Source organism: Rhinolophus sinicus, linkage group LG03 (genome assembly GCF_036562045.2).
Source record: "Rhinolophus sinicus isolate RSC01 linkage group LG03, ASM3656204v1, whole genome shotgun sequence".
Lineage (NCBI taxonomy): Eukaryota > Metazoa > Chordata > Mammalia > Chiroptera > Rhinolophidae > Rhinolophus > Rhinolophus sinicus.
The window spans coordinates 125711561-125738015 of NC_133753.1; the positions used below are offsets into that span (position 1 = coordinate 125711561).

Consider the following 26455-nt stretch of genomic DNA (forward strand, 5'->3'; position numbering starts at 1 on the left):
ACGCTGGATAAATAACTACCACTACTTACTGATGAATTTACAATAAGCTAGGCACTAATCTACATATTTTATGCTTTTCATGTCAGTAATTCTCACAATGGCATAAGGTAAATGCAGACTAGGAAAGCTATAACATTTGGTCATATGGACTGCAAAGTTTGGTTAAAGATTATAACAGTTAAGTGTGACATACTTGAAGAAGGCCTAATAACTGAAAAATACACTACAAAACTGGGAAGCTATCTTTTTTTCTCCCCACATAAACACTGATTTTAAGAAACAGGGTTTTTGGAAGCTCTGTTTGGAGGAAACAACACCTACATCAGTAATATACCAAGGGTGCCAAAAAAAAAAAAAGTATGCATATGACTTGTATTCATCTTTTGTTATCGGTATAAATTGAGCATTACAATTTTAATACAGTTTTTTGCCTTTCTTAAAACGTGTATACATTTTTTTTTGGCACCCTCTGTATGTTTTCAAATCCCAAAGAGACAGGTCTAAAAGCCTTTCTTTTGGAAAGTGAATAAAACAGCTCAGAACCCCAGAGCCTTCTGTCACCTCCCCCATAATCCAGCTTTATGGGCTGGTCTAGGACAAGGGACAGAAGAATTCTGGAACAATCAGGATGGTCTGTTTTCATACCCTCCACACTGACAGTCATTCTGAACTCACCTACTTCCTCTTCTCTCAAACACACTCCTTTGTAAGGTGCCTTTAGTCAGGAAGCTCGGATTCCATAGATTCTCATTCCTCAAGCGGATCTGCCTGAAACGGACCTGCCATGGAGGCACGTGCTTCTTCCTTTTCCCACTTTCACTATTCTTTCTCCCAACTTAAAACAAACAAACAAACGCCTTCCCACATAATTAGCATACCTCTCACCCACCCTAACTCCACTGGGTGCTGAACAAAGACAATTTAAAATATTGAAATATAACCCAAAAAATAAAATAAAATACTGAAAGAAAAGTAAGAGAACTAGATGTCAACTTTAAAATATGTAATAGTCACCATGTTCTTCAAATTCTTCCAGGAACAAGGGAATTTCATCTAACCAAACCCATTTCATGCTTCATGATATTCTTTTCCTCCTTTCTGCCCAGTCAAGTGACATTTCTCCAAGACCTGGCATCTCTACAACTCTATTCCTTATCAAATCTTCCCCAATTTCCCCAACTCCCCCAACCCTCAATGACCACTCTCTCGTAATACTTGACTAACGCATCTGGCCTGTACGTCCTCTTAAGGAGATACAACACTGAGTATGTGCCAGGCTTTAGGTATGTTAACTCAGTTAATCCTCCCACACTCCTGTAAAATAGACTATTATTGTCACCATTTTCAGGATGAAACCGAGGCCAGACAGTTAATAACCTGGACAAGATGAAACAGCTGGTAAGCGGCAGAGCTGGGACGGGAGCTGGGAATGAAATGCAGGTGGGCTAACTCCAGAGTCTGAGCTCTTAACCATCACACTTCCCCCTGGGTCTCCCATCCCTGTGCCCTTCATCAGAGTTTAGAACACATTTGTGGGGATGCAGTTCCCCTGCTAAGAAGCCTTTAAAGCAGCAGCTGCTGTCAGCCCCCAAGATAACCTCTGAGTTCTGATTTTGTGTAACCAGAATGTGCTTGTAGTTCCTTAAAATAACCTTCGCTTTCATGCCTATAGGGAATAATCAGATTCGACACATAGCACCTTATTTCAATTTTTAAAAGTTCCAATTAACAGGAAAAAAAAAATCCTTAGCAGTCAATTGCATATTATGATATTCAAAAAATGTCTTAATTACCTAAGTCTGCCTACCCATAACTTACTTAATACTTTTTACTCTTAAATCAAACTAAATACGGAACGTAGTCTTGGGAAAAAATGAGACATTGATTGCAAGCCCTTTAAATATCCTCATGAATCTTTTTATGGAAATAAAAACTTCAGTGAAGCTCTGAGACCTTGTTTACAAGTGGGAGGACTCCAGTGATGGGAACCCCAGATTCAAACAGCCTAAGGAGGTGAATGTAGAAGCAGGGAGTCAAGCACCAGAGAGACTGTATGTGATACCAAATTTTGTGAAGACTCTTAGATGGTTACACCTGATTGCCCATCTAGTCTTTCTATAGTTTAAGTAATGGAGTCCTTAAGAAAATAAAGACCAAAGTCAAGGTCACTAGAGTTTGCTTACAGGTGAAACTAAGGATTTGGATCTTTAATTTCAATATGATTCTCTTATATGTTTAACTAGATGAAGTTCATTTTGACTCTCTAAAAGTCCAGGATCGTATTATGACTCTATTTAGGCTCTATATTCAAGACAGAAAAAAATTAACTAACCTCTCTTTGACTGCTAAATATGTCCATGCAAGGAAATTATAAGTCATTTCAGCCAAAGGAAAGTCTTTTGTTCCATACTTTTTGATGGCAGTTCATTACATTTTACCTCTAGGCTATTTGCTTTCTTTTAGCAAGAACCATTACATACAGCCCTCTTATAATATGTTGGTGGAAAACAGGCAAAAGTATTGCATTTAAGATATTTCTCCTAAGGGTTGAAACATGGTTTACACACTCACTCCCTCACTCGCTCACAAACACCTGCCTAGGAGAACATAGTCTTGGTGGGGAGGGGAGGCGGAGTGAGTGATAAACCTTGAAGGTATATAACAGATCTGGAACCTGAACCTTGTGCCAGTGAAAATGTACAAGACACATTGGTAACCCATAGCAACCTAATTCTTCAAAGTGGCTGTTGATGTCAGAAAACTAGGGCACGAAAATCTAATAATTACGGCTCTGAAGATAAATGAAGCCATAGCTGGCAAATGTCACTTACTGATCATTGTGTCACTACAAGGTGTGTACTTTCTGTGACGGTACGGTATCAAATATAACACAGGGGGACACAGGGGCTTCTGCTTGTATTATATTCTATCTTCTAATCCAAGATTAATGGCAAAACTAAAGTAGCCTTCCTGGTAATATTTAAAGCTTCAACATAATGAAAGATGTTTACACTACAGTAACAATCCTCACCTCTCCCATCTTTTCCCCCAGAAAAATGTTATTTTCTACAAACTAAATAATCTGTTAGAAATCATAAAATAGTTCCCAAAGGGCATTCATTAAATATTGTCACCATGAAATGGATTTCTTATTCAACCTGATATAAGGCCAAACATTATGTTTCATTAGAAATCTCTGACATTGCTCTATGTTTTGGAGCTTTTAAAGCTAGTGAGCATAAGATTTCCTCTAATTTAATATTTCTAGAAATCTTTTGAATGTGATGTTTGAGTGATAATGAAAAGAAAAACACAGGGCTTTTTAAGAGCTCAAGTGATGTTAAAAGGACTTTAAACGGCACCTCTTACTATTTTCATTATCTGGAGCGAACGCAAATAGAGAAGCTAAAGTTAAATACCAAACCCAAAACAAAACCAGGAGTCACATTTGAACCCAGGCCTCCAATTCAGTTTGTTTCAAGATCAATAATGACTCTTGATGCCTATACCTAACTGACCACCTGGTCTTTCTATAGTTAAAGAAACAGAGTCTTATACAGTTTTTATAATTTGGGAAGTATTGTTTGATTTTGTTCTTGATTTTGTTTCTTCCTGAGACTTAATTTGGGCAAAGTTACTTTGGGGAGAAAAGAGCCAAAGAGTAACTAAAAAAAAAAAGAGACTGAGGAATTTAAGGATATTTTGTCAGGTTTGCATTACTTTAGTTTTTTAAACGATTGTTTCAAGTAAATTAAATTTGAAAGGTTTAACAGAGACACTCAATAAAGACAGACAATCCATAATATTAAATCATTTTCTGTTTCTTTTGTTGCTGAGAGATAGTAAAATATTTTGTATCACTAACTGGTTTAGTAAACTAATACAATTACAGTATGTAATCACAAGAAACTTCCATTTCTTTCTGGATCATAAATTTGACACTAACAACAAACGGGCTCTAATCATTAATACTCATCCAAATGAATGTATCTGGTCAGTTTAGAGGGGGCAAAATCAGCATATATCCAGAAATAGTTTAATAAGTTACATTCGAGAATAATTATTTTTGTTAAGAAATATTAAACCAAAAACTATCTGCAAAAGCATGGAAACTGGCTGAAGTTTTCTCTGCACCTAAGATGAGAAGCCACATTCTGTTTATGCATTTTGATCAATCACCCAGATGCCTGGTTTGCATGAGGCCAAAGATGAAAACACTAAAGGCTTTCAAGTCCTTAGCACAGATGCTTTGACGCAGCATAACCAAACCCCTCTAAGGTAGCTTGAATGCCTAGAGAGTCAAAAAGCTCAGAAGACTTCTCAGCTTTCTCACAGACCTTGATTAGTGATTTAATTAAAACTCCAGTGAGCCAGGATCCAGACAACCTGCGCCCTCACGCAATGATGTATGAAAGAAAAGGATAAATGGAAGTGGGTCATGGAGGCTATGGAGGAAAAGATCCATCTCCACAATTGGGTTTATTTTTTCCAGGAGGAGAAAATTTGTCTAGACAGGCTCAAATACAAATTTGGAAGGGTACATAGTTTGGAAGAAAGCCTTTCAGGTGCTCTGGTATCTCCATCCATCTCCCACCAACTACTTTCAGGTTGGGAAAAAAAAAAAAAAAAAAAGTGCTCTGGGACTTGACAGAGAGAGAGAGAAAAAAGACGGATACATCGCTTCAAATAGCTATATATGCTGGTTTCAGGTCCAATCCAAGCAAGCACAGTAAAATACATCTGGAGAAGCACTCTAAGTTAACCTCAAATTATACCTAAATTACTTATCTGTTATTTCCTACAAGGTTCTGAAGCTTTCTGCTTTCAAGCTACAAAAAACAAGTATCAGGACAAAAATGCTTCACTCATTTATTTCACCCACTGAGACATCCAGAGGCAACCTGAGTCTACGCGTGTATTTATTATTATCGTTATGCTCATACTCTAAATGCCCTGTTCAGAACAACCTCTATTTCTTCACTGATTAATCAGAGTCACTTCTGCCACCATGGAGGGCCAGGAGTCAGTTAAATTTCAGTGGCCCCTGCTCCTGTGAAAGGGCTATTAGTCAGCTACTGGGCATTTCTGATGCCCAGAGGAGAGGGGAAGAAGAGACAAAAATAAGTATTAGTTTTAATTAGTTCTATTAGTTTGTCGGAATAAGTAAACAGGCAAGTTGGAGCCTATTAATTTCCAATTCGAACACAGGGTTATGATGGCAAGCTAACTTACAGCCACAGCAGCAGAAAGGGGCCCTCTAATTTATAGAAACCATCCTTTGATGTGAGATCTACATCTCCTGGAAAACCCAAAAAAATAAGAAGCTGCAGTGACAGTAACAGAAGCAAATAAAAGCAAAAGCAATTAAGCAAATATACTTGAGGAGGTGGAATTTCCTGATGCGGTGCTTCAGCATTTACTCTGAGAAACAGTCTATCCCTAAATATGGAGGGTGCCAAAAAATGTATGCGCATTTTAAGAAAGAAAAAAAAAACTGTATTAAAATTGTAATACTCAATATATACCGATAACAAAATACGAATACAAGTCACGTGTATACATTTTTTTGGCACCCCTGGTGTAACTGATGAAAAACAATGGTAAAGCCAACTGATGACACAGGTCTGTGACAAAGCGCACTGTGCTATACTCAAGGAAGAACTTTTCCATTTAAAGAAAAACAATAGTTTTCAGCAAATTGAAAAGTAGGTAAGTGCATCCCCTGTATGACAATGCTATTTTCTATCTGTAAAGTGAAACCTTTGGCCATAGCTGAAAATGTAGTTTTAGAGCTTTCAAAGATGTTAAACAATGGCTTATGCAAGAGTACAAAGGGATGGATGGTCAAAAACATTGTTTCTGACTTATGAGAGGTTTGGGGAAACTCAATGAAAAATTATTTCAGAACTATAGACTTTCTTACAGGTAGCAAAGTGATTGCAGATAACTGTGGAAGTCACATTTAGAACACAAAATTAGCATCTATTATAACTTTTCCCATCTTTCAGAAGGCCTTTTAGTTTTTGATTTAACATACAAATCACGAGTTATGCTGAAAATATATCACATTATGACCTAAGAAGTCACATGATAAAGTTTGTCATACCTGAAATGCTAGCAAGAGGCAAACATTAATGAAATTTGTAGTAAAAAAAAAACAAAAAAAGAAATAAAAGCAAAATTAAATTTAGACACTGAAATTAGAAAACTAAACTTCAGCTAATAAATTCCATGAACACAGTACTCTTTGCTTCCCAATAACATGTAGAAAGTAAACAGTGCCTGCCCATACATTTTATCATTATTTTAAATAGTGCTTTTTTGTCTACTTGTTTGAAGACTCTGGAAAAAATATTTTTCCTTTTCTAATTTTTTCAGCTTAGCTAAGAGCAAAGAAAAATTTAAAGTGGCCTTTTCCTAAGGTCCTTTTCTAAGAGAGGTGATACCTGGGAACCTGGTAAACGCCTGGTGACTAGGATTAAATGTGTAGTCGGAAAAGTACTCCATTCTCAAAACACTGAATTCAAAACCAGCCAGCATGACTGTACAATTCTGACAGTGTCTGGGAACCACAGCTCTACCCAGACCCTATGGAAGGCCCAGTGCTAATGCCTACACTGAAGTTCCTGAAGGGATCAAAGGCTGTTTCCTACCACTTGATTAATAAAGATGCTGCTTAACACGGTCCTAAAAGTGGTAAACGATTCCCTGATTTAATACTTTTAACAGCTAAAGAGTTGTAAGCAGACAGAACTCGTGTAGAACATTCTTTTATAGTTAAATTCCAGTGATACCTGCTATTGCAATACAATCTATGTTTAAGGCAGGCTGCGTGCACACACGTTTGTGTGTCTCCCACTAACTGGAAGCTCTATTTGACATAATTTCCATTCTATAAAATAAAAACAACATTGTTTTTAGATCTTAGAAATAAAGTTTCCAGTTAATGAGCTCATGACTAAGACAAATATTGCAGTAAGAAAGAGAAGATATACAGAAAAAAAAAAAGAAACATGTATATGTAGGGAGAGTTACATGTTTTACCATGTTTGATTATCAAAGGGTAAATATTATATTTTAAATTACATAAGTAGGATGTCAAGATTAAACAGACTATATCATCTCCAAAACTCAATTGCTGATTTATTAAAAACAGCACAAGAAAAGCAAGAATTCAATCACCAGTGTACACGTTTCACAACTGTGTCTCTCTGTTTTCTTACCGTGTATGTTGTACAGTCGGACTCTATGGGTCACATGTTCAAAATAGCAAGTCACATCCGAATAAAACTTTCCACGTTGCACTCTGACAAGGGGCAATGTTGTGTAAACATAGGGCTGAGGAAGAAATGACATTTTTAAGAAAAAATATTTTGGCTTTTAACTTTTCCAAAAAATGTTTATTAGTTTCCAAAATGGCAAACATAGATCACCTGACATTTGTAATTTCAAGTAAAAACCAAACCTTACAAAGTATCAGAATATACACTTGCTATCAACATTGAACATAAGGTTTTTCGTTATACAAAAATTGTTGAAAATAGAAAATAAAAATGTGTGCAACTTGATTGGCCTAGATCTACAAATATTCCTCCCAGCTATAAAAATTTCTAATTAAAATTCTTCTGTATTGTCCATACGGTATTTATTAGAAAGAACAATCTTTATACAGCGGTGACATTTTCCCAGGCAAAAATTTATTATATCCATGGCCCCCTAATGTGTCAGGGGTCGGGTCAAATGGCAGGGCTGACCACAGGGAGTCATCTGAACAAACAGGACACAGGATTCAGAAATATAGTTTAAACACGGTTAGGTTTACTACTCTATAAATATACTGCCCTTTAACTTGAAGGAACTACCTGAATATAAAGCAAATTCACAAACTTGGAAAAAACTATGGCAACTACTGGTTCAGTTTTCATTATTTAGAATCTAGATTCAAAAAAATATGGGACTAAAACATGTAACTTATGTGACATAGGAACAAATTTAAAGCATTTATGAAGAGTTATATTTTCTTAAGTATTACACACCTTGCAAAGTTCAACAATAGCATAAAAAGCTAGGCTTGCAATGTGAGCTACTTAAGTAGCATAAGATTTTCCAGAACTGTGTAATTTTCTTCCAAATTTACCTCTTTGGCCAGAGAATAATACCCTGAAATTAATAGTTTACAAAATTCGTGTACTTACTTACCATATAGCTAGAAAGTAAGGGAGGAGAATGAAACCTGGGATGGTGATATCTGGGCTCCTGCCTTTTTCTGATACACCCAGTGGTATCTTTCCCTGATGTTCTTTAATTTTCTCTTTGTAAACATACGGTAATTCTCTTTGTCCTCCTATCTAATATTAGAACTATTTAAAGATAATTTTACGGAAATTAATTACCACTATCTGTGCATAATCCATAGCACAGCTACTTTTTTTTTAAGTATAAGAATAGTTAATCAAAACAAAATGCCTGGCCAATAACAAAAGCTGTTAAGTAAGAACAAACTGATAATAGCTTATACTTAGGATCACTGCACGTTCTGGAATGCCTACTATGAGCTGTGGCTTACCTTTAATTCCTCACTGATTTAAAAAGACCAAAACAAACAACAAAAAAACTAGAATCCTTAGTGCGGCCTACACAATTCCTTAAAATCTATGTTTGATTTTGGTTAACAGGCTTTTCTACATTGTAGAACAAAAGTAACATTTGCAGGAGATAGGTTCCTATGCAACAAAATATGGAGAATATTTAACTTATCTTGAAGTGGAGAAAGCCTGTTTAAGTATAAAAGCAAAGGGAGGAAATTTAAAGAAAAAACAAACACAGAATTGACCGTGCAAAAATTAAACACCACTGTGACAGAAAAATAAAATAAAAAGTTAACAAATTAAATCAAACATTGAAAAAATTTTGCAATATATAGGAAAAAAGATTAATTTACCACATGTAAAGAATACTTACAGATCTATAAGACATACCAATAAAAAAATGATCAAAGAACTTAAATAAAAACCCACAAAAGAAACATGAAAGATAAATGTATAAAAGTTTAAGCTCACTAATAATCACAAAAATGTTAACAGTTAAAATATTTTTTACATATTATTACAGGTAAAACTTTTAGCAGGGCTAATTCTCAGTACTTGGAATGGTATACTAGAGAGCTACTCTCAAAAAACGCTGGTGGGAGTGAAGATGCAGGCCTTCTAGAGGGAAGATAAGTAGTACATATTGAAAACCTTAAAAGGCCTCAGCTACTGACACAAAATGACTCTTCTAAAAAGTTATTCTCAGGATTAAAAAAATGCTACAAAAAAAAAAAGCTTATCATAATGTCACTGTAGTAAAGCATTGGCAGAAAGTGTACATATGCAATAGTAGGAAATTCTTTTTTTTAAAAAACACATACACAGACATACTTTCTTTTTTTTTGTGAGAACATTTCAGTTCTACTCTCTTAGCAAATTTCAATTATACAATATAGCTATCAACTACGGTCACCATGTTATACATTAGACTCTCAGACCTTATTCATCTTATACCTGAAAGTTTTTACACACAATAGTGTGTATTAAAATTGTTTTTGAAGAATATATCAGATTGTGAGCATTGTCACAGTGAAACATATGTAATGCAGTAAGACAAACTTGAAAATTGGGGAAAAAGGGATATGTATAAATTAAAAGACAATAAATCAAAATGGTGGCTTTCACAGGCTTATGAAATAGTTGGTACATTTTATTGTTTTCTGCATTCTCAGAAGGTGCCAAAATTTGCATATACTACATTTTCAGTCAAGGATAGAAAAAAAGTTCAGAAGAAAAATGGCCCAGTAGGCAATCTATTTTTCTAGAATAACTTAGCTCAGCAACTTACCTTGGCTTCCCCATCAGGTAAGAAGAGGTAGGCACCACTTTTGTCCTTTTTACTTGTGGTCCCATACCATGAAAATTGTACTTTTACTTCATGACGTTTACCATCTTCTTTATTTATTATCTCCTAAACATAAAAATTTTAAAGACAACTCACTATTGAAATATTAATGATGTTGCATCTGGTTTTATGTATATGTCGATTTAAAAAAAATAGATTGAAAAATGCTAATAGTCTAATATTCACAATTCTAAGATGAACACCCAGAAATTTATACTTAGCTTAAGAATTTAAAACCTTCACAATAGAAACAAAAAGTCAGAACACTCTTCAAGGAAGAAAGAGATATACAAGAGATCTAGACCAGTGCTTCTCAAACTTTCTGTAGTGAAGAAGCAAGCTTATTTTTTAAATTTCCAATATGCATTTTATTTCCAATATGCGAAACATTTTCCAATGTTTTGTAAAGTACAATAAAAGTGAATTACCAGAAAAATTAAATTTGAAAAGATATACCAAATATACACTCATATCTTTTATTATTAGATTCAGTAGGCATAAAAATTTACATGTCAAATTGTTTTAGAAGTTTCCATAAACATTTCTAAAGTGATAGTTTCTATACAGGTCTGCCACTTAAGTTCGCAAACTTGTTGCAATGCTGTTGCTAACCTTGTTTGATATCAGAGGGATTACTCATTATGAATTTGTACCAACTGGACAAACAGTGAACCAAGTTTACTATTTGGAAGTGCTGAAAAGGCTGAATGAAAAAGTTAGACAACCTGAACTTTTTGCCAACAATTCATGGCTCTTATATCACAACAACGCACCAGCTCACACGACACTGTCTGGGAGGGAGTTTTTAGCTAATAAACAAATAACTGTATTGTAACACCCTCCCTACTCACCTGATCTGGCCCCCAATGACTTCTTTCTTTACCAGAAGATAAAGGAAATATTGAAAGGAAGGCATTTTAATGACATTCAGCACATCTACAGTAATACAACGACAGCTCTGATGGCCATTCCAGAAAAAGAGTTCCAAAATTCCCATGAAGGGTGGACTACGAGCTGGCATTGGTGCATAGCTTCCCAAAGGGAGTCATTCCTTCGAAGATGACCATAGTGATACTCTCAGCAATGAGGTATGTAGCACTTTTTCTAGGATGAGTTCGCGAACTTAATTGTCAGACCTCATATTTATCTGTTGATCAGTAACTAACAGTTCACAAAGCAGCACCAACCACACAGGCCACACTTGTGAAGAAGAAGTGGTCACTATGGACCAGAAGGTTCATACTGCTCAGTCATCCTTTCTCGCAAACTATTTGCATAGACTTTTTCCCCTTAGCATAAGTAACTTGCACATATTATAATAAAATGATGTCTTCCATGAATTTCAGAACTATTCAGAACATACCTCCAAAAGCCCAGACTGACCAAATTGAAGCTTAATAAAGGAGTTCTCTAGAGTTATATCTTTTTCAGTGCTTTTTACATTCTTCATGTTGAAAATTCCTTTATTTTCTATGTTACCATTATACAGGACGTATTCAGCTAAATGTGGATTTGAAGTTGTTGATTCTGAAATCGTATACACTTTCAGTCCTAATGGTGGCATCTGTGCTAGGAAAGAGATCTTTAAAAGACAGAGGAGGAAATTTATTAAAGAAAAATGTAATCTACTGAAAGGAAAAACATTTAAACTTCTAGTGAAAACAACAAACTACCACACTATTTAAAAAGATAATATAATACTCTTCTATAAATATGTTTTGATAACCTAGAGGTAGAGTATCAACATCTCAGTTTATTCAGGGGACCCAATCCTCAATTGTCCTACAGTGCTCTTAACGGATGCTCAGAGAGAGAAATTCTCGGTGAAGGTAAGGACTTACTGTGAACAATGATTTTTCCTAATTATTAGGAATCTTTTTACAATACTGTATTGCAGTACATTAAAAGTAAAAATGGTCAATATAATAATATAAATATCAAGCACAGTAGTTCAGTCAACACCAGCCATCGAATGCTTGGGATCTAGCACACGCTGGAAACAGACATAGAGGATGCACGCACTGTAAGACAAGACCCCTGCTTTCCAGGAGCTACTGTTCCATTTTCTAGATGGTGTTTCCTGTAACATGTGAACAAAACTTGGATTACACTTTTCATTTCTACCTGAAGGATTATGAAGGGCAGCCAGCAATGGCTTTTAACAAGCGGAAGTAAATCTCCTTTTTTTAAAAGAGTTCCTAGCTTAGGGCTGTGCAGTTAAAATTGTACCCCAGACTCTCAAAGTTCATTTAACCTTTCTAATGAGGTCAAGATTCAGTTTAACATTGCTTATTTTAAGAAATTTCCCCCCAATGTCTATTAGTTGAGCCCAGATTTTCCATAACTATATCGGGGAGAGGAAGCATCTTACTTATTTTAAAAAGTCTTCATGATATATTATGTCACCTTTGCAATAAAAGTTAAAAGTATCCAAAGTTATTTAGATGGATTATTTATCTCAATTTCAGTATGCACAGTTGTCAGTAAGAGTTGGACAAAAAAATTTCAAAACTGAGTAATGATCACTTTATTACAACAAAGTGAAAAAGTTACATTAAGCATACTTACAAAAATATACAATGAACATACTAATAACATGTACTCATAATAACATACAATATACATACTAACAAAGATATTAATATTTTGGGAAACACGGGATCTATTTTCCTTTAGTGTCACTTAACTGGCCAGTTAAATCCTCTGGTACTTACAACTTTAACCATTTCACATACACCAACTTGACAGCCCCAGGGACCATGCATACATATATAAATTATATACTGGCTATGTTTTTTAAATAATGCCTCTTTAAATTCTATGGCAAAAACATACCTCGTAGGCCGTCTGTGAAACAGTACTTGCTGTATCCCAAACCGCACTCATTTGAATTTCCACAGGCTTTCCAGAAGCGGAGGACACTTGTACTGCGGAGGAACTCACACAGACTGAGACCAGTGAGTTTCGCTCTTGTTCTAAAGGATTGTAGACCACAATATACCTGCAAAAACAGCTGCTTCACTACTGGGGACTCAAAATACTTTTGGTTCTTTAATGCTATTTGTAAGATCTTAGCTCATAGTCATAGAATCAACACGTTTGAAATAATTATAAAGAACATTCTGGTAAAACTTGGAGAACAGGCAATTTCATCACCACAAATACTGCACAAAACAGAGGGTAATGAAATAATGTTTCTTTCTAAGAATAAAATGTTATACAAATGGAAGACATTAATAGAATTGTAATGAAGTTATTTCCATGTCCCAGAAAATGACCTATATATATATGGTTTTATTGATCTGTTTAAAAGAATCAGCTCTATACAAGTAATATCTTGATCCCTGATTAATCTCGCTGAATAAGAAAATACATAAATTGTCTGGTTGCAATTTAGCCATAATTAATTTCAATTAAAATTCTGATATTTATTTTAGACCAGCAAAAATCCATGGTTACACATGTAGAATCACATAATTCACATGTGTATTTCATATACGGGAGGCCCTTATTATCCAAGAATTTGTTGGTTCTGGAAAAAAGGTCATGTGAAGTGAATCTACTGAAAATAGAGGCTAAAATGTGATAATAAATAATAGTTAAAAAATGTTTGATTGGGACCTCGCTAGAAAAAGGAAAACAAAAACTATTCAAATAAGTTTAGGCAATATTTACAACTATGTGTAATGTTTAGAATGAACAAAAAATTAATGAACTGGGGTTTGGGGCAGAGTTTTTCCAACAATATTTTATACTAGCACATTATGACATCCTTCATGCAACATTTAATTTTTACAGGATGGTTTTAAACATAACTACATTTGCAACAACAACAACAAAAAAGTCAAGGACTTCATCATTTTTCCTAAAGTCCTCTTTCAATTCTTAGACATTTAAATAACTCTCAGTTGAAGAACCTAACATCCTTGGTTTTCTCAGTAGCACAACTTTGCCAGTTCCTCATTGTTTCATGACTTTACCTGTGAGTAGTAATATTCTAGACCATGTCACAGACTTCATGAAATCTGCAGCCTGTGCAAGATTTGTGATTTTACTGTATAACCAATTTGCATCATATTATCTTCAATTTATCAAAGGATATTTCAAGATGATATCTAACCAATAATATAACTCACTGATTCATTAATGACTATTTTCATGATCTGAAATATATCATTTTCCTATATAATTTTTTAATTGCAAGAACATAGAACTGGGTAGTGAGATAGCATCGTTTATTTAGTGCATCAGAAAGCCTAGTAATGCCTTTTTATCCTACATACATGTCCTGTATATTTCAACTGCATTAAAAAATTGTTCATTAAGAAATAAAATTAAGACCTACAGTGGCCTAACCTAAAGCAAAGGACAATAAGTAGGCACAGAGATAAAGAAAGGGGATGGAGCATGAAATCTATAAATTGTTTGGCTTATAAACTGTTTATCAGGAGAAGCACTTATGATTGAAATAATATTCTGAAATAATTGAGATTCCTGATGTATGTGAGAGAAGAGCAGCTGACGCCACATAGTCAAAATATATTTACAAAGGCCACTGAAATCTCCTAATACTAGGTAAGATCCCATTTTATCCACAGAAGCAATTCTCAAGAAGAGTGAGGGGTATGCTTGAGAAGTATGCTTAACAGACTTACCTAAGGGATCTATCAACCTATTTAAACCCTCCTACAGCTTGCATTTCATCTGGCTGTTCTCCCATCACAAACACACTGGAGAATCACAACAGCCAGAATTCACTGTTACTAACAGGACTGTATTATACCCCTAAGGTGCACTGGGGAAGAGAAATAGCTGAGGGTCACTCATCCTCAGCAACAAAGATGTTCAAATCAGCATCCTAGAAATGAATGATGTACTACTGAACCCTTTGTTCCCAGAGGCATAGAGCTAGTATGTGAAAAACTCTAGAAGATACAGTCTGAAGACTTCGACCAGTCTCCTAATTCTGCAAAAGCCCGGAGGCACATCCTGGTACTGAGCCTAGAATTCCCACTGGCAAGTTCTTTGGATGCTCCACTACACAGGACTGGTCATAAAGATTCTGATAATAAAATGTAACGTGCGCCCAAGCAATAAATTGGGTAACAAGCATCCAGAACACTGATTTCCTTCCCATAGGAAAAAACAAATGACTCACATATAAAGCAAATAATAATTTTGACCATACATTTCATTTCGTACAATATTAAATCACTTTTTATAAGAAGCTGTGAACTAGGTTCTGTTTTGTTTCATTTTAATAGCTAATTAGTATTTGACCATGATGATGTTTCTACTGTACTGAATGATTATGTAATTATCATGCCAGGAATCTATTCAAAAACTAAATGTGTAGAGTATATGAGTATAATGCTACACTAAGAAAATAATTTTTTAACATAATTAGAGATTCACAGCGTGTTCTTCAAGAGGACCATAGCCCAAATTTATCTGACACACATAAACTCTCATCTATGTACATTTTAAGTAGAGTACAGAGGAAGCATGCTTGTATATGAAGTATGTTTCCTTTGGAAATAAGTACACCATCACAAAATAAATTTTCATTATCACCATCATGTTTGCTAGTCAAACATTTGTTATACTACCAATATCCCCAAACATAAGCCCTTTTAAGCCCTGCAGTTGTGAATGGAATCAATGAGTTAGTTTCATCATCCTACAATAATATCATGCTCATTTATTGAAAATTGATAACAGTTGATCCATACTAAAAACAAAAGAGTAACATTTATAGCCTGAAAATGGGGATAGTTAATTTCTATTTTTACCTTGGAAGTAGCTGTACAGGAAGCTCAGAACTTCTTTCCCCAGTTCCCCCCCCACATTTGCATTAACTTCCTACATATCATCTGTCACCAAGTCCCGTCCAGACTCCTAGTTCTCATTATGATACCAAGGCCCCACAACTTGGGGTTATGGGCAATTATCTCAGTTCTCCATATACAAGGACAGGCCCTCGCCTCATGAAGACAAAGCACTCACAGGTTACCTGCCAACAGGATTAGAGGGCAGACGATAATCTACTTTGGGAGAAAAAGGAAGAGAGAGATATGCAAGGCCATTTGCATGCTCATGTCAAACTGGGAATCACTTTATGGAAGAACTGTAATTCCATTGTAAACATGTTCTGTCCTTGAAGATTCTATCAAGATTGAGTATATTTAGAATTCCCTCATCCCTTTTGTAGAAATGATTCATGTTATGTTAAGACAGACAGCTGGGGCAATCCAAGTCCTCTCTCTGAGGCAAATCTAATCAGCGCCTGCTATGAGCAATACACTGCTCATGAGGACCACACGGGTTTCCATCTAGGACTGGACAAAGGGTAGAGTGCAAGGAATGTGCCATTTGGTCAGAGTAACCTTGGCATTATCACTCACAGAGAGCTTCCCATATGCCAGGCCCAGTCCTCTGGGTTGTACGGGCAACCACAAGATACGGCCTTTTATCCTTCTCTCCAAAGAGATAAAGAAACTGAGGTTCAGTGAGGTTAGGTATGTTGCCGAAGCTCACACCCAGCTAAGAGTGACACAGCAGGGCTTAGAACCCAGTCTTAACCCCAAAGCCACCTTCTTAACCACTTTACTTACAGGCTACGCTCATGAGGACATTTTTGACAGCTGAGGTTTCCTCTGGAGATTCCCTTAGTTCTAAGTTCATAGGAGAATAACTTTCTCCTCACTGATGCCAAAGATCCCCACAGAGCCCCTCTCTTTAGAAAGAGCCAGAAGAACAAAAACCTATTTATGTTTCATGTATATTATATTTGTGAAAAAAATTTATAAACTTGAACATTGGGATAGCAAAACTCTTGCAATATACATTAAGGAGTTCATCTTATGATCTCCCTGCATGAGATAAACAAAAACAACATTCAAGGATACATTTTTTAAAACTACATATTTTCATGACTGTGTAAGGAAGATAAAAATGAAAAATATTTACAAGTCCCCTGTGAGTGCAGTTTAAAGCCAATTAAGGAAATACTAGGTTAAATAAAAATAATCGTTAACTGCATGTGCCTAGCACGGTACCTAAAAACAGAATAGCATTCAATAAATAGTTGATGAATGAGTAATGCACAAAATCCCACTAGGACAATTTGTCATTTATAAATAACACACACCAGTGCGTGCCTCTACAGTTCTATCAGATCATTTTTATTTTGATTATTTCAATTCCTCAAAAAATGCTTTTAAGGTCAACAAGATATGTAATTAATCCCTTTGCAAAGATGGGGGAAATGACAGATTCAAAATCACAGAGAAAGATAAGAATAAAGCAAAGACTAGAGTTCAGTTTGTCTGATTCTTAATCAATGACAGCATATAAAAAATTAATTTCAAACAAGAATATATTCATTTTCCTAAGTAGCCTCATTAGTGCAACATAATTTAAAGAAGAGTAATAACCTTTATACAGTATTCTGAATATGGATATATGATTTATGTGTTTACAAAAATTGCAATTTCTAGATTTAAAGTTTTTTTAATGTAGTGCACCTAGTTTTGTAGGTTTAAAACATAATGCTTACCATATTACCCACCAGGAAAAAAAAAAAAAAAAAACAGATATGAAAACAAAGGGAGGCTTTTTGAGATATATCAGGTCTTCAAACATCACACTCAGTTCTGTGATTTCTGGGCTCTAAAATCAGACACATTCAAGCTTACAACCCCACCATGGCACTTGGAATTTGAGAGGCTTTAAACAAATTGTTTCATTTCTTTAAGCCTTAATATCCTCATCTATAAAATTAGGAGACAAGATTGTTGTTAAGGTTAAATGATAAAATATTTGGAAAATCACATAGCTCAGACTTGGCACAAAGTAGAATCTCAATAGCAATTAATTTCTCTCTATTCCTTCACAAGACTCTCCTGTCATTCTAACCAGGGACCATGGTACATGAATCATACTGGATGGTGGAATGAATGTTTTAATTAACCCAGGTCACTGAGCTACCTTAAATGTTTTTTTTGTTTGTTTGTTTCTTTTTGGTAAGGAAAACAAATCTAAAGGAAAGATATTAACAAAACCACACATGTGATAACACATATACCTTGAAACAAGAGTTTGGATAACATGGGGAGTAGGAGTGTAGAAAGACAGATGCACAGGCACGTAGAATATACACACATACAAAGTAAACACATGGTGTATGGCTAAACGAAAAAGCAATAAACAAAAGGACAGAGAGAAGGATACTTCCTGGTATGTGTAGTCATAAACTTATGAATATGAATACATACTCCCTGTCTTGGCAGTACATATAGACTAGGAAGGGAGAGAGACAGAAATAATTAAATTCAATATAATAGGGTAGGTAATAAGACAAAGGTATGCACAGTGTCCTATGACACACTCAAAAAGGTAGAAAGATGATAAAGAATTAAGTCAGAAGAGCATTCAAAGTAGAAAATTAATTTTACACAAAATGAGCAGAATGTATATATAGAAAGTGATGAAACTTTACTGAGGGACGTAAAAATCAATAAATGGAGTATCATACCATTCTAGGTGAGTAAACTAAAATACTGCAAAAAAGACAACTTTCTCAAGATTAATTCATGAATCTTATTCAATGCCAAGCAAAATCCCATTGAAATCCTTTTGTTGGGAGAAAGGTGAGGGAATGAAAGGGATATTAGGGGGGTGAAAAAAAAATTTTCTTTTGACATATCTACAATAACAGACAGGCAAAACAAACGGTTAAACATGCACTAAAACAATATGCCAAGATTGATTCCAGATGAGTTAAAAAGTTTAAAACCATAAAAAGGATACAAAATTAGTAGGATAAATAAATATATAATTTGTGGTACAAAAGGTCTTCCTAAGGGCAACAGAAAAATACAGCAAAGTAAAAGGCTGACAGATCTGACAACAAAAGCTTAAAAACTTGTTCTAACTTGAACAATAAGATTAAATAAGAATAAAAAATAAAAGAATCAAATTCAGGAAATTTGTAAAGTACTCTTACAAATCAAAAGAAATATAAACACTGAAGTAGAAAAAAAGGGTGGGCATTTTTTTTTTTTTTTTTTTTCATTAAATTGAAGTTGAAAAATAAATGATGTTTCCAGGAGAGGTGGAACAGCTGACAACAGACAAGAGCTCTCACTTCTATGGGCCAACTGAAGAAACTGAAAAAATACAATAATCATCTGCTTGAAAGCAATAGAGAACTGATAAGGATAAGGTAAAAACATCAGAGAAGTGCGCTGCCTTCATGGTCATTTAACTCTGGGGCATGCCAACTCTCAGCATGGGAGAGGCTGAGTTCTATGCAAAGCCTCATACAAAGTCTACAGAAGGATTATGACGGGGACAAAGGGGACAAAAGAACATTTGGTAGGTACTTAGGAGCTTCAAGTATACACTTGATTTTTCTCATCAGGCCATCTGCCAAATACAGGGTGCTGCACAGAAAGGGGAGTTTAAAACCTAAACAGAAAGCTTCTGAAAAGTAGAGCAGAGACATCTCATGAGATTTCAGACCCACCAGGAAATAGGGCCTACAGAATATACCAGGCTATTAGGTGAAAACTTGGTGAACTAGATGAACAAGAAGTTGAGTGAATTAGCCTCAGTTTAGCATAGCCTTTGATTGGAGTAAGAGTGAACTCTCTCTAGAAGAAGATATTTTCTAGACCATACATAAATTTTATACACAACGTCTAGCACTTAATATAAAATTCTGAGACATACCAAAAGACAGAGCTACATGACTAAACAGCAAGAAGACAAAAGAATTATAATCCTACATGATTGGAATATTGGAGTTTCCTGATAAGACTTTAAAATAATGATTAGTATGTCTGAGGAAAGAGGAAAACATTAATAAAGTAGATGAAAAGATAAAGAATTTTACCACAGAAATTAAACACATTAAAAATTAACCAAATGAAATCCAAAAGGTGTGAATATTTGAAATTAAAAACGGAGCAGATGGGCGCATTTGCGATCTTGCTCCCTGGCATATGTCGTCAGTTTGGCTCAGATAAACTTTCATAAAAAGGAAAAAAAAAAAAAGAAAAGAAAGAAAAGAAAACCCCAGCAGACATATTGAACAGCAGAGTAGATTTAGCAGAAGAGAAGTTAAACTATTAACAGGGATACTTCCTCTAAATTCTGGGGTTATTAGAGAATATTCTGCAACTAGTTTTTATACTTCTGGATGTAAAATACTACCTACAAAAATTACGTACATATGTTTAAAATAATAAGAAAAATACAACAACAACAAAAACATACAACTTTTTAAAAGTGGGGTGGGTAGGTGGTGAATAGCCAGGCAAGAAAAGTAGGGAAATACACTGTAAGTAGAGTGATTATGAGAATAAAGGCACAGATATATATATATATATATGGATGTTATTTTCAGAACATACAGGCTATCCAATACCACAAGAATCTACATAGTAAAGTACACCTCTAAAATGCCAATATATGGAGCTAGAAAGGGAAATGTACCCCAAATCACAGTGAGAAGTGGGGGGGCGTTAAATAATTACAAGGAGCTTAGACCTTATTATCTAGATTATGGGGAGTGACTGAAAGATTTAACATGGTCCAATATCCATTTTTAATACATAAATGCAGTTGCCAGGTGGAGGAAAGATTTAAGAAGTCAAGACTCAAAGCAGGAAGACCAAGTAGATACTGTGTTTCCCTGAAAATAAGACCTAGCCGGACCATCAGCTCTAATGCATCTTTTGGAGCAAAAATTAATGTAAGACCTGGTCTTATATTACATTATAGTATATAAGACCGGGTCTTTTATTATATTAAAATAAGACTGGGTCTTACATTAATGCTTGCTCCAAAAGATGCATTAGAGCTGATGGTCCGGCTAGTTCTTATTTTTGGGAAACATGGTTGCTACAATAGCCCAGGTAGGTAAAGTGAAGACCTAAATTAGAGGAGTGGTAGAAATACAAAACGAACAAATCTAAGAAATAGGTAGGATATCTTATCAGTAGGATTTGTCAATTCCTTGGAGAAGGCTGGGTGGTAAACCAGAAATAAAAGTCTTCTACAAGTCCTGATTTGCAGCTCGGATGGGCTAGATATGGCAGCGCCATTAACCAAGATTGAACAGCTAAAGATAGGTAGTGGGAGGCGGATATAAGATGAAGATGACAAATCCAGGTTTATACTTCTTGAATTTGAAGTGCCTGAGGAACATCTACATAGATTTATCCTGATGCTTCTCAATTAACTATCACAAACTCAGAATCTACTTACTCACTGGAAATATAAAAATTAGGTTTCCAGGTATCATAGGCAGAATAACTGTCCCCCCAAGATGTCCACATCTCAATCCCCAGAACCTACAGATACATAACCTTCCATGGCAAAGGGACTTTGCAGATGTGATTGAAGTAAGGGTCATGGAATGAGGCGATTTCTTGTATTACCCAACTGGGCCCAATACAATCACAAGGATCCTTATAAGAGAAATGTGGAAAGGTCCAACCGAGAAGATGGCCATGTGACAACAGAAGCAACAGGTTGCAATATGTGAGGAAGAGGCCACAGGCCGAGGAATACAGGTGACCTCTGGAAGATGAGAAAAACAAAGAAACAGATTCTCCCCCAGAGCCTCAAGGAACCAGCCCTGTCAACATGCCATTAGGTGAGTGAAACTGATTCTGGACTTCTGATTTCCAGAACTGTAAGATATTAAATTTGGGTTTTCTTAAAGATACTAAATTTGTGGTAATTTGTTATAGCAGCAGTAGGAAACTAGAATACCAGGTTACACTATTCCTCTTGAAAATGAGGAGTAAACTTGGGTTTCATATTACAAAGAATGGAGACTTTTTACCACCAAACACAAAAAAGAAAATCTTGAGCTCTGGAAAAGGGGGTAGGAGTCGGGGTAGGTAAAAAATAATGAGAAGATCCTGGGGTCTCTGAAATTGAGCCCAAGCAAAGACTGAAATGAAGTCTGTCTAGCCCTCTAACCCTCTGTCTCATGGAATACTCCCTCCTATTTCCTCATCCTTTGGCTACCAGGCCTGATTCACCCAAACTCCCAGCGTCCAGTTCAAGTGCCCACTGCTAACAATAAGGAGAAAGCAAATGAGAAAAACCCAAAGCTTATACTTTCTGAAAAGCAAATGACTGATAGTGCCTTACACCAAGGTGGTCATTCTGAATCTTCAAAAATTCTATTTATTTTGTTATCTTGAATACCTTAGGCAGACCCCATTCTCTGGAGAAATGCACATACGCACAAGATCTTTCATACAGGTCCCAAGGCCTCCCAGCTTAAGAACCTTTCTAGTTCCATAACATAGGCCTTTTAAATAGGCAAAGCATTTAACTGTTTTTCCATAAAAATCTCTCTAGAAATGATACAATAATGATCTCTCTTATCTTCAATTAGATATTGGAATTTATATTTGCAAGGGGAAAAATAAAAGTGATATTTTCTGGCCTTATCTAAGAAAAAGAAAATTCAGCACCAAGGAACACAGCCCTTTCTCTCAGCAATAAAAATTAGGCTTGTACTTGAATATAGTAGTGCATAAATGTTACCTGACCTTCCTAACACATGAAAGCTTATTTCACCATTATTTCCTATATTTTCAGAGAAATAACTTTCTAAAATTCATGGACAAAAATATTAAGAATCTATCAACCCATGGAGAGTCATTTGTCCAAAGACAAGATTCAAAAAGAAAATGAACAAGTACACTGCATGTGTGATTGAACCCAAACATAAAGCTGCCCTTCACAAAACAATATAATATTAATAGCAGCACCTAAAACTGCGGTTGTCAGCTAAGTGTTTAATTTCTGATATCTCACTGCCCTCAAATCCAAAAATGTCAAAAAATATTACTAACGAAAGTTCTTAGTTTAGATGAAAATTATAGATTACTAAGTAAATATTCTAAAACGCTATGTGTTAGAAAATATTACTTTGAGTAGAAAATTATGTTTTTAATATTAATAGCTAAAGCATTAAGTCAAAAATAAAATTGTATCTTAAAGGAATATTTCTGCTATATCTAACTCAAAGTAAATTTAACTTGGCAGGTGTAAGAGAGTTTTCCAGATGTAATACCAATACCAATAAACATAACCAATAACAATAATACCAACAGCTAGCACTAAGTGAACCTTTAGAAGAATGCTTAGCACATAGTTTGTATGTGCTTTACTTGAATTAACTCCTTTCAGCTTCCCAACCAACTTCTGACGTCCTAATAGCATGGCCATGTTACAGGTATGCAGAGTTCGGTATTGCTTATGGCTATACAGCCATTTAAATGGCAGAGGCAAGATTCAAACTCAAGTAGTTAGGCTCCAAGGCCTCTTAGAGGTAGGGAAGGTGGCCGCACTGCTCTCCAGCACATAAGACACTCAGGTGTACAAGCACAGGTGCGCCATCTGCAGCACTGAGTCCCATCCCCCCACAGTCTCTGAACGCTGCCTCATCAGAGCGCTGTATGTCCACTCCAACCATCTGCAACAGCAGGACTGCAGGAAAGGGGGTTTCTTTGAGATGATAAAGTTGAGGCTACTTCCCCTAGCTACTATAATGACAACACACGCTGTTCTTTCAGTAAGTTCTTACTTTTGTAAGAGGTGCTGTAAAGAGAATTGCTATGTAAGAGGTCTTCATTTTGCAATAGTGCTGATGTTTTGGAAAACAGCTTCTTATGTCCCAGTTATTGGACAAACTTGGTTATTTTCCAGAAGTGAGTTTTCTACCCAAAATGTTCATTTTCTGGTGTTTGTACAAATGAACGCTTTGTAAATGATTTATGTTTTAACAAACAAACAAGAAGAGTAAATGTCAGTTGGATATGACCCTGGGATCAGCTACTTCAGCCCCCTCTCTTCCAAGCTATATAGCATGGATTAAAGTTTCAAAAAAAAATGTGAAGCTGGTTAGTTGGTTAGTGACAGAAGTAGGACTAGAAGACTAGAATGAGCCCACAACTCTCAGTCCAGCGCTCCCTTCACAATATTGTGACTTTTTAGTCATCTAACAGTAAGATCTGCCCAAAGCACCAAGGTACAGGAAACAAAAAAGGTTACCATCCATGTAATCAGAATTTACAGCTGTAAACACAACTCAATGCTGTAAATTAAAGTGTTAACCCTCAAAAGTACAACTAAATATTTCAGGACTTTCCCACAATGGGAAAAACATTTCTAAAGGCATAAATATAACCAAAGCAGAATCAACATGAAATTTTATAACATTTACAAACGAACCAGGACTGAAAACGTGTAACTATTTCCAATGTATAACAGAAAATATCAAGTCAATAAAAAGGATAAATACTCCTTTCCAACTATTCAAAAACTTTTGTACTAAAGCAATTAAAAGGAAACAGACACAGAAATTGTACATAATTTGGCTGACCCCAAGAGTCTTGTCACCAATTAAGTTGCTTTCACTCTGAGAGAGTTTTGCCTAAAACAAAAATACCATCTGTTTTACCTAAAACATTAAGATGTTCTATTTTCTTGTCAATTCAGAAATCACATCTGTAGCCATTTTCGGAGAAGACAGCAAAAGACATTATATTTATGGGTGACTGCATAAAGAATGATGTTAAATCAAAATGTAATTTTCATCTACTAGAAGAAAATATCATTTCTCCAATGAGTATAACGCTGTACCTTTGGAGGAACACACAGTGCATAAACAGGCTGGTATTCACAAATAAAAAGACCTTAAAAGTTAGTGTAGTAAAATAAGGTTGTTTTGTTGGTACAGACAGAACTAACAAATATTCACTTTGTATATCTTTGTCGATGACTGAAATCTATCCTGTGTGAGGTCTTTAGGTGAAAAGAAGAGAAAACAACAGCTTTTTATTGGTGCTACATAACATCTCTTCATGCAAGTGAAGCATCATATAAGAGGTAAAAATATGAAAACAACAAAAGGAAAACCACTTTCTATTTTCAAAACACTTTTCAGACAACATATTGGACTTGGGAAAGACACTCTACTCTACAATCCAATGAACCGACTGAAGAAGATATAAAACACCAGGGAAAACATCACGCACAGTGACTGCAAACACGATGTCACAAGGGATAAAGAACACGTTTGGAAGAAAAACACACAAGCCATCCAACTACCTAAAATACTTTGAGTATATATTAAGTACCTACAAAAAAAAAATCTGAAACCCAGGTATGTTTTAAGTTTAAAAAGTAGCCCAATTTCACATATGATTTTTTTATCTAAAAAAAATAAAATAATGCTACTCTCCAAATAAGGATGAAATAAATAAGTCCAAAGGCTCTATTTAAAATTTTTCTTTTACCACAAAGTTGTGAAGTGTTCTGAAGTCCAAGATGGGCTTGAAGCCCTCCCTGACTTTCTCAGGATCAGGAAACCTTCACTAAAATCCTTTTCCTTGTTCCTCTTGTAGTGCACGCTTTATTAATCTGCATTTAGAAGGAAAAAAAATCTGGTTCAGAAGAATGGAAGACTTTGAAATATGCCACATCACTTCAGTCTATGCTCTGAACTGCTCTGAGTTCATTAGCTTTATGTTAGCTATTTCAGAAGACATGATGGACACGCGGAGGAAAAGAAGAGCGAGAGGACTAAGTGTGCAAGAAACGAGAAAAAATAAACAACTAAGGAATCTCTCTCATAATTGTCAATTCCTCCCATCCTACTACAAATCACTTAAAAAACACACACTCATATTCCAGATATTTAACTTACTTTGACACTGTCAGAGTGCATTATATAACTCTAACTAATGAGGGAAGGAACTTTGGCGCTACAGCAATAACAGAACGGAATCATTCAAAATTTGCATTATCTGGCAGACACACCAAAACTCATGCCAGCTCTTCTTTGAGACTATCTCATCTCCTTTCCAAAGTGGTTCTTAGGTTGTTCTGCAAAGTTACATATTTCCAGCTATCTTCACTGGAAATTATTATAATCTTTCCTAGACTATAGGTAGTAGTCTCCATGCTGACTCTGTCTTTACATTGAAAGGTATCAAATTGCCTCATCATACAAATATAGGCACATATTTTTCTTCCCCATCTTCTGCACTTTCCTGATTATGGTCCTTGATGGGGGTAACTGCAAGATGTGGTAAGCAACAAGCAAAACTGCTTTAATTTTATTATTAGGTTGGGGCAAAAGTAATTGTGCTTTAAAAGGTTAAAAATAATTGCAAAAAGTGCAATTACTTTTGCACCAACCTAATAGACAAACCACACATCTAAAACACCCTGTGTGAACTCAATTCCCTGTGCAATCTGACAACAATAAATTAGAACCACACAGTTAGTTAAGAAAGTTTCATTTAAAATGTAAATAATAAAATGGCAATTGAAACATAGACTAACCAGGCAATTGAGTAGGCGTTCACTGAACACATAACTACTTTGCCATTGCTTGCTAAGAAATAAAACTTAAAACCATCATTTAAAACGCAGCCTATTCAACTACTTCCACAAATAAAATCTAAAATCTAATAAAATCTAA

General features: G+C 35.3%; 1 protein-coding gene across 1 annotated transcript in view; it reads right to left on the reverse strand.

Moving 5' to 3' along the window:
* Positions 1–26455, reverse strand: part of MAN2A1 (mannosidase alpha class 2A member 1) — a 166038-nt gene that overhangs the window by 36828 nt on the left and 102755 nt on the right. Inside the window, exons 13-16 of the mRNA XM_019727767.2 lie at positions 12769–12934; positions 11297–11515; positions 9877–9999; positions 7224–7338 (exon numbers count right to left, since the gene is read on the reverse strand). Of these exons, the coding sequence (XP_019583326.2) occupies positions 7224–7338; positions 9877–9999; positions 11297–11515; positions 12769–12934 (623 nt within the window). The remainder of the gene's footprint in view (positions 1–7223; positions 7339–9876; positions 10000–11296; positions 11516–12768; positions 12935–26455) is intronic.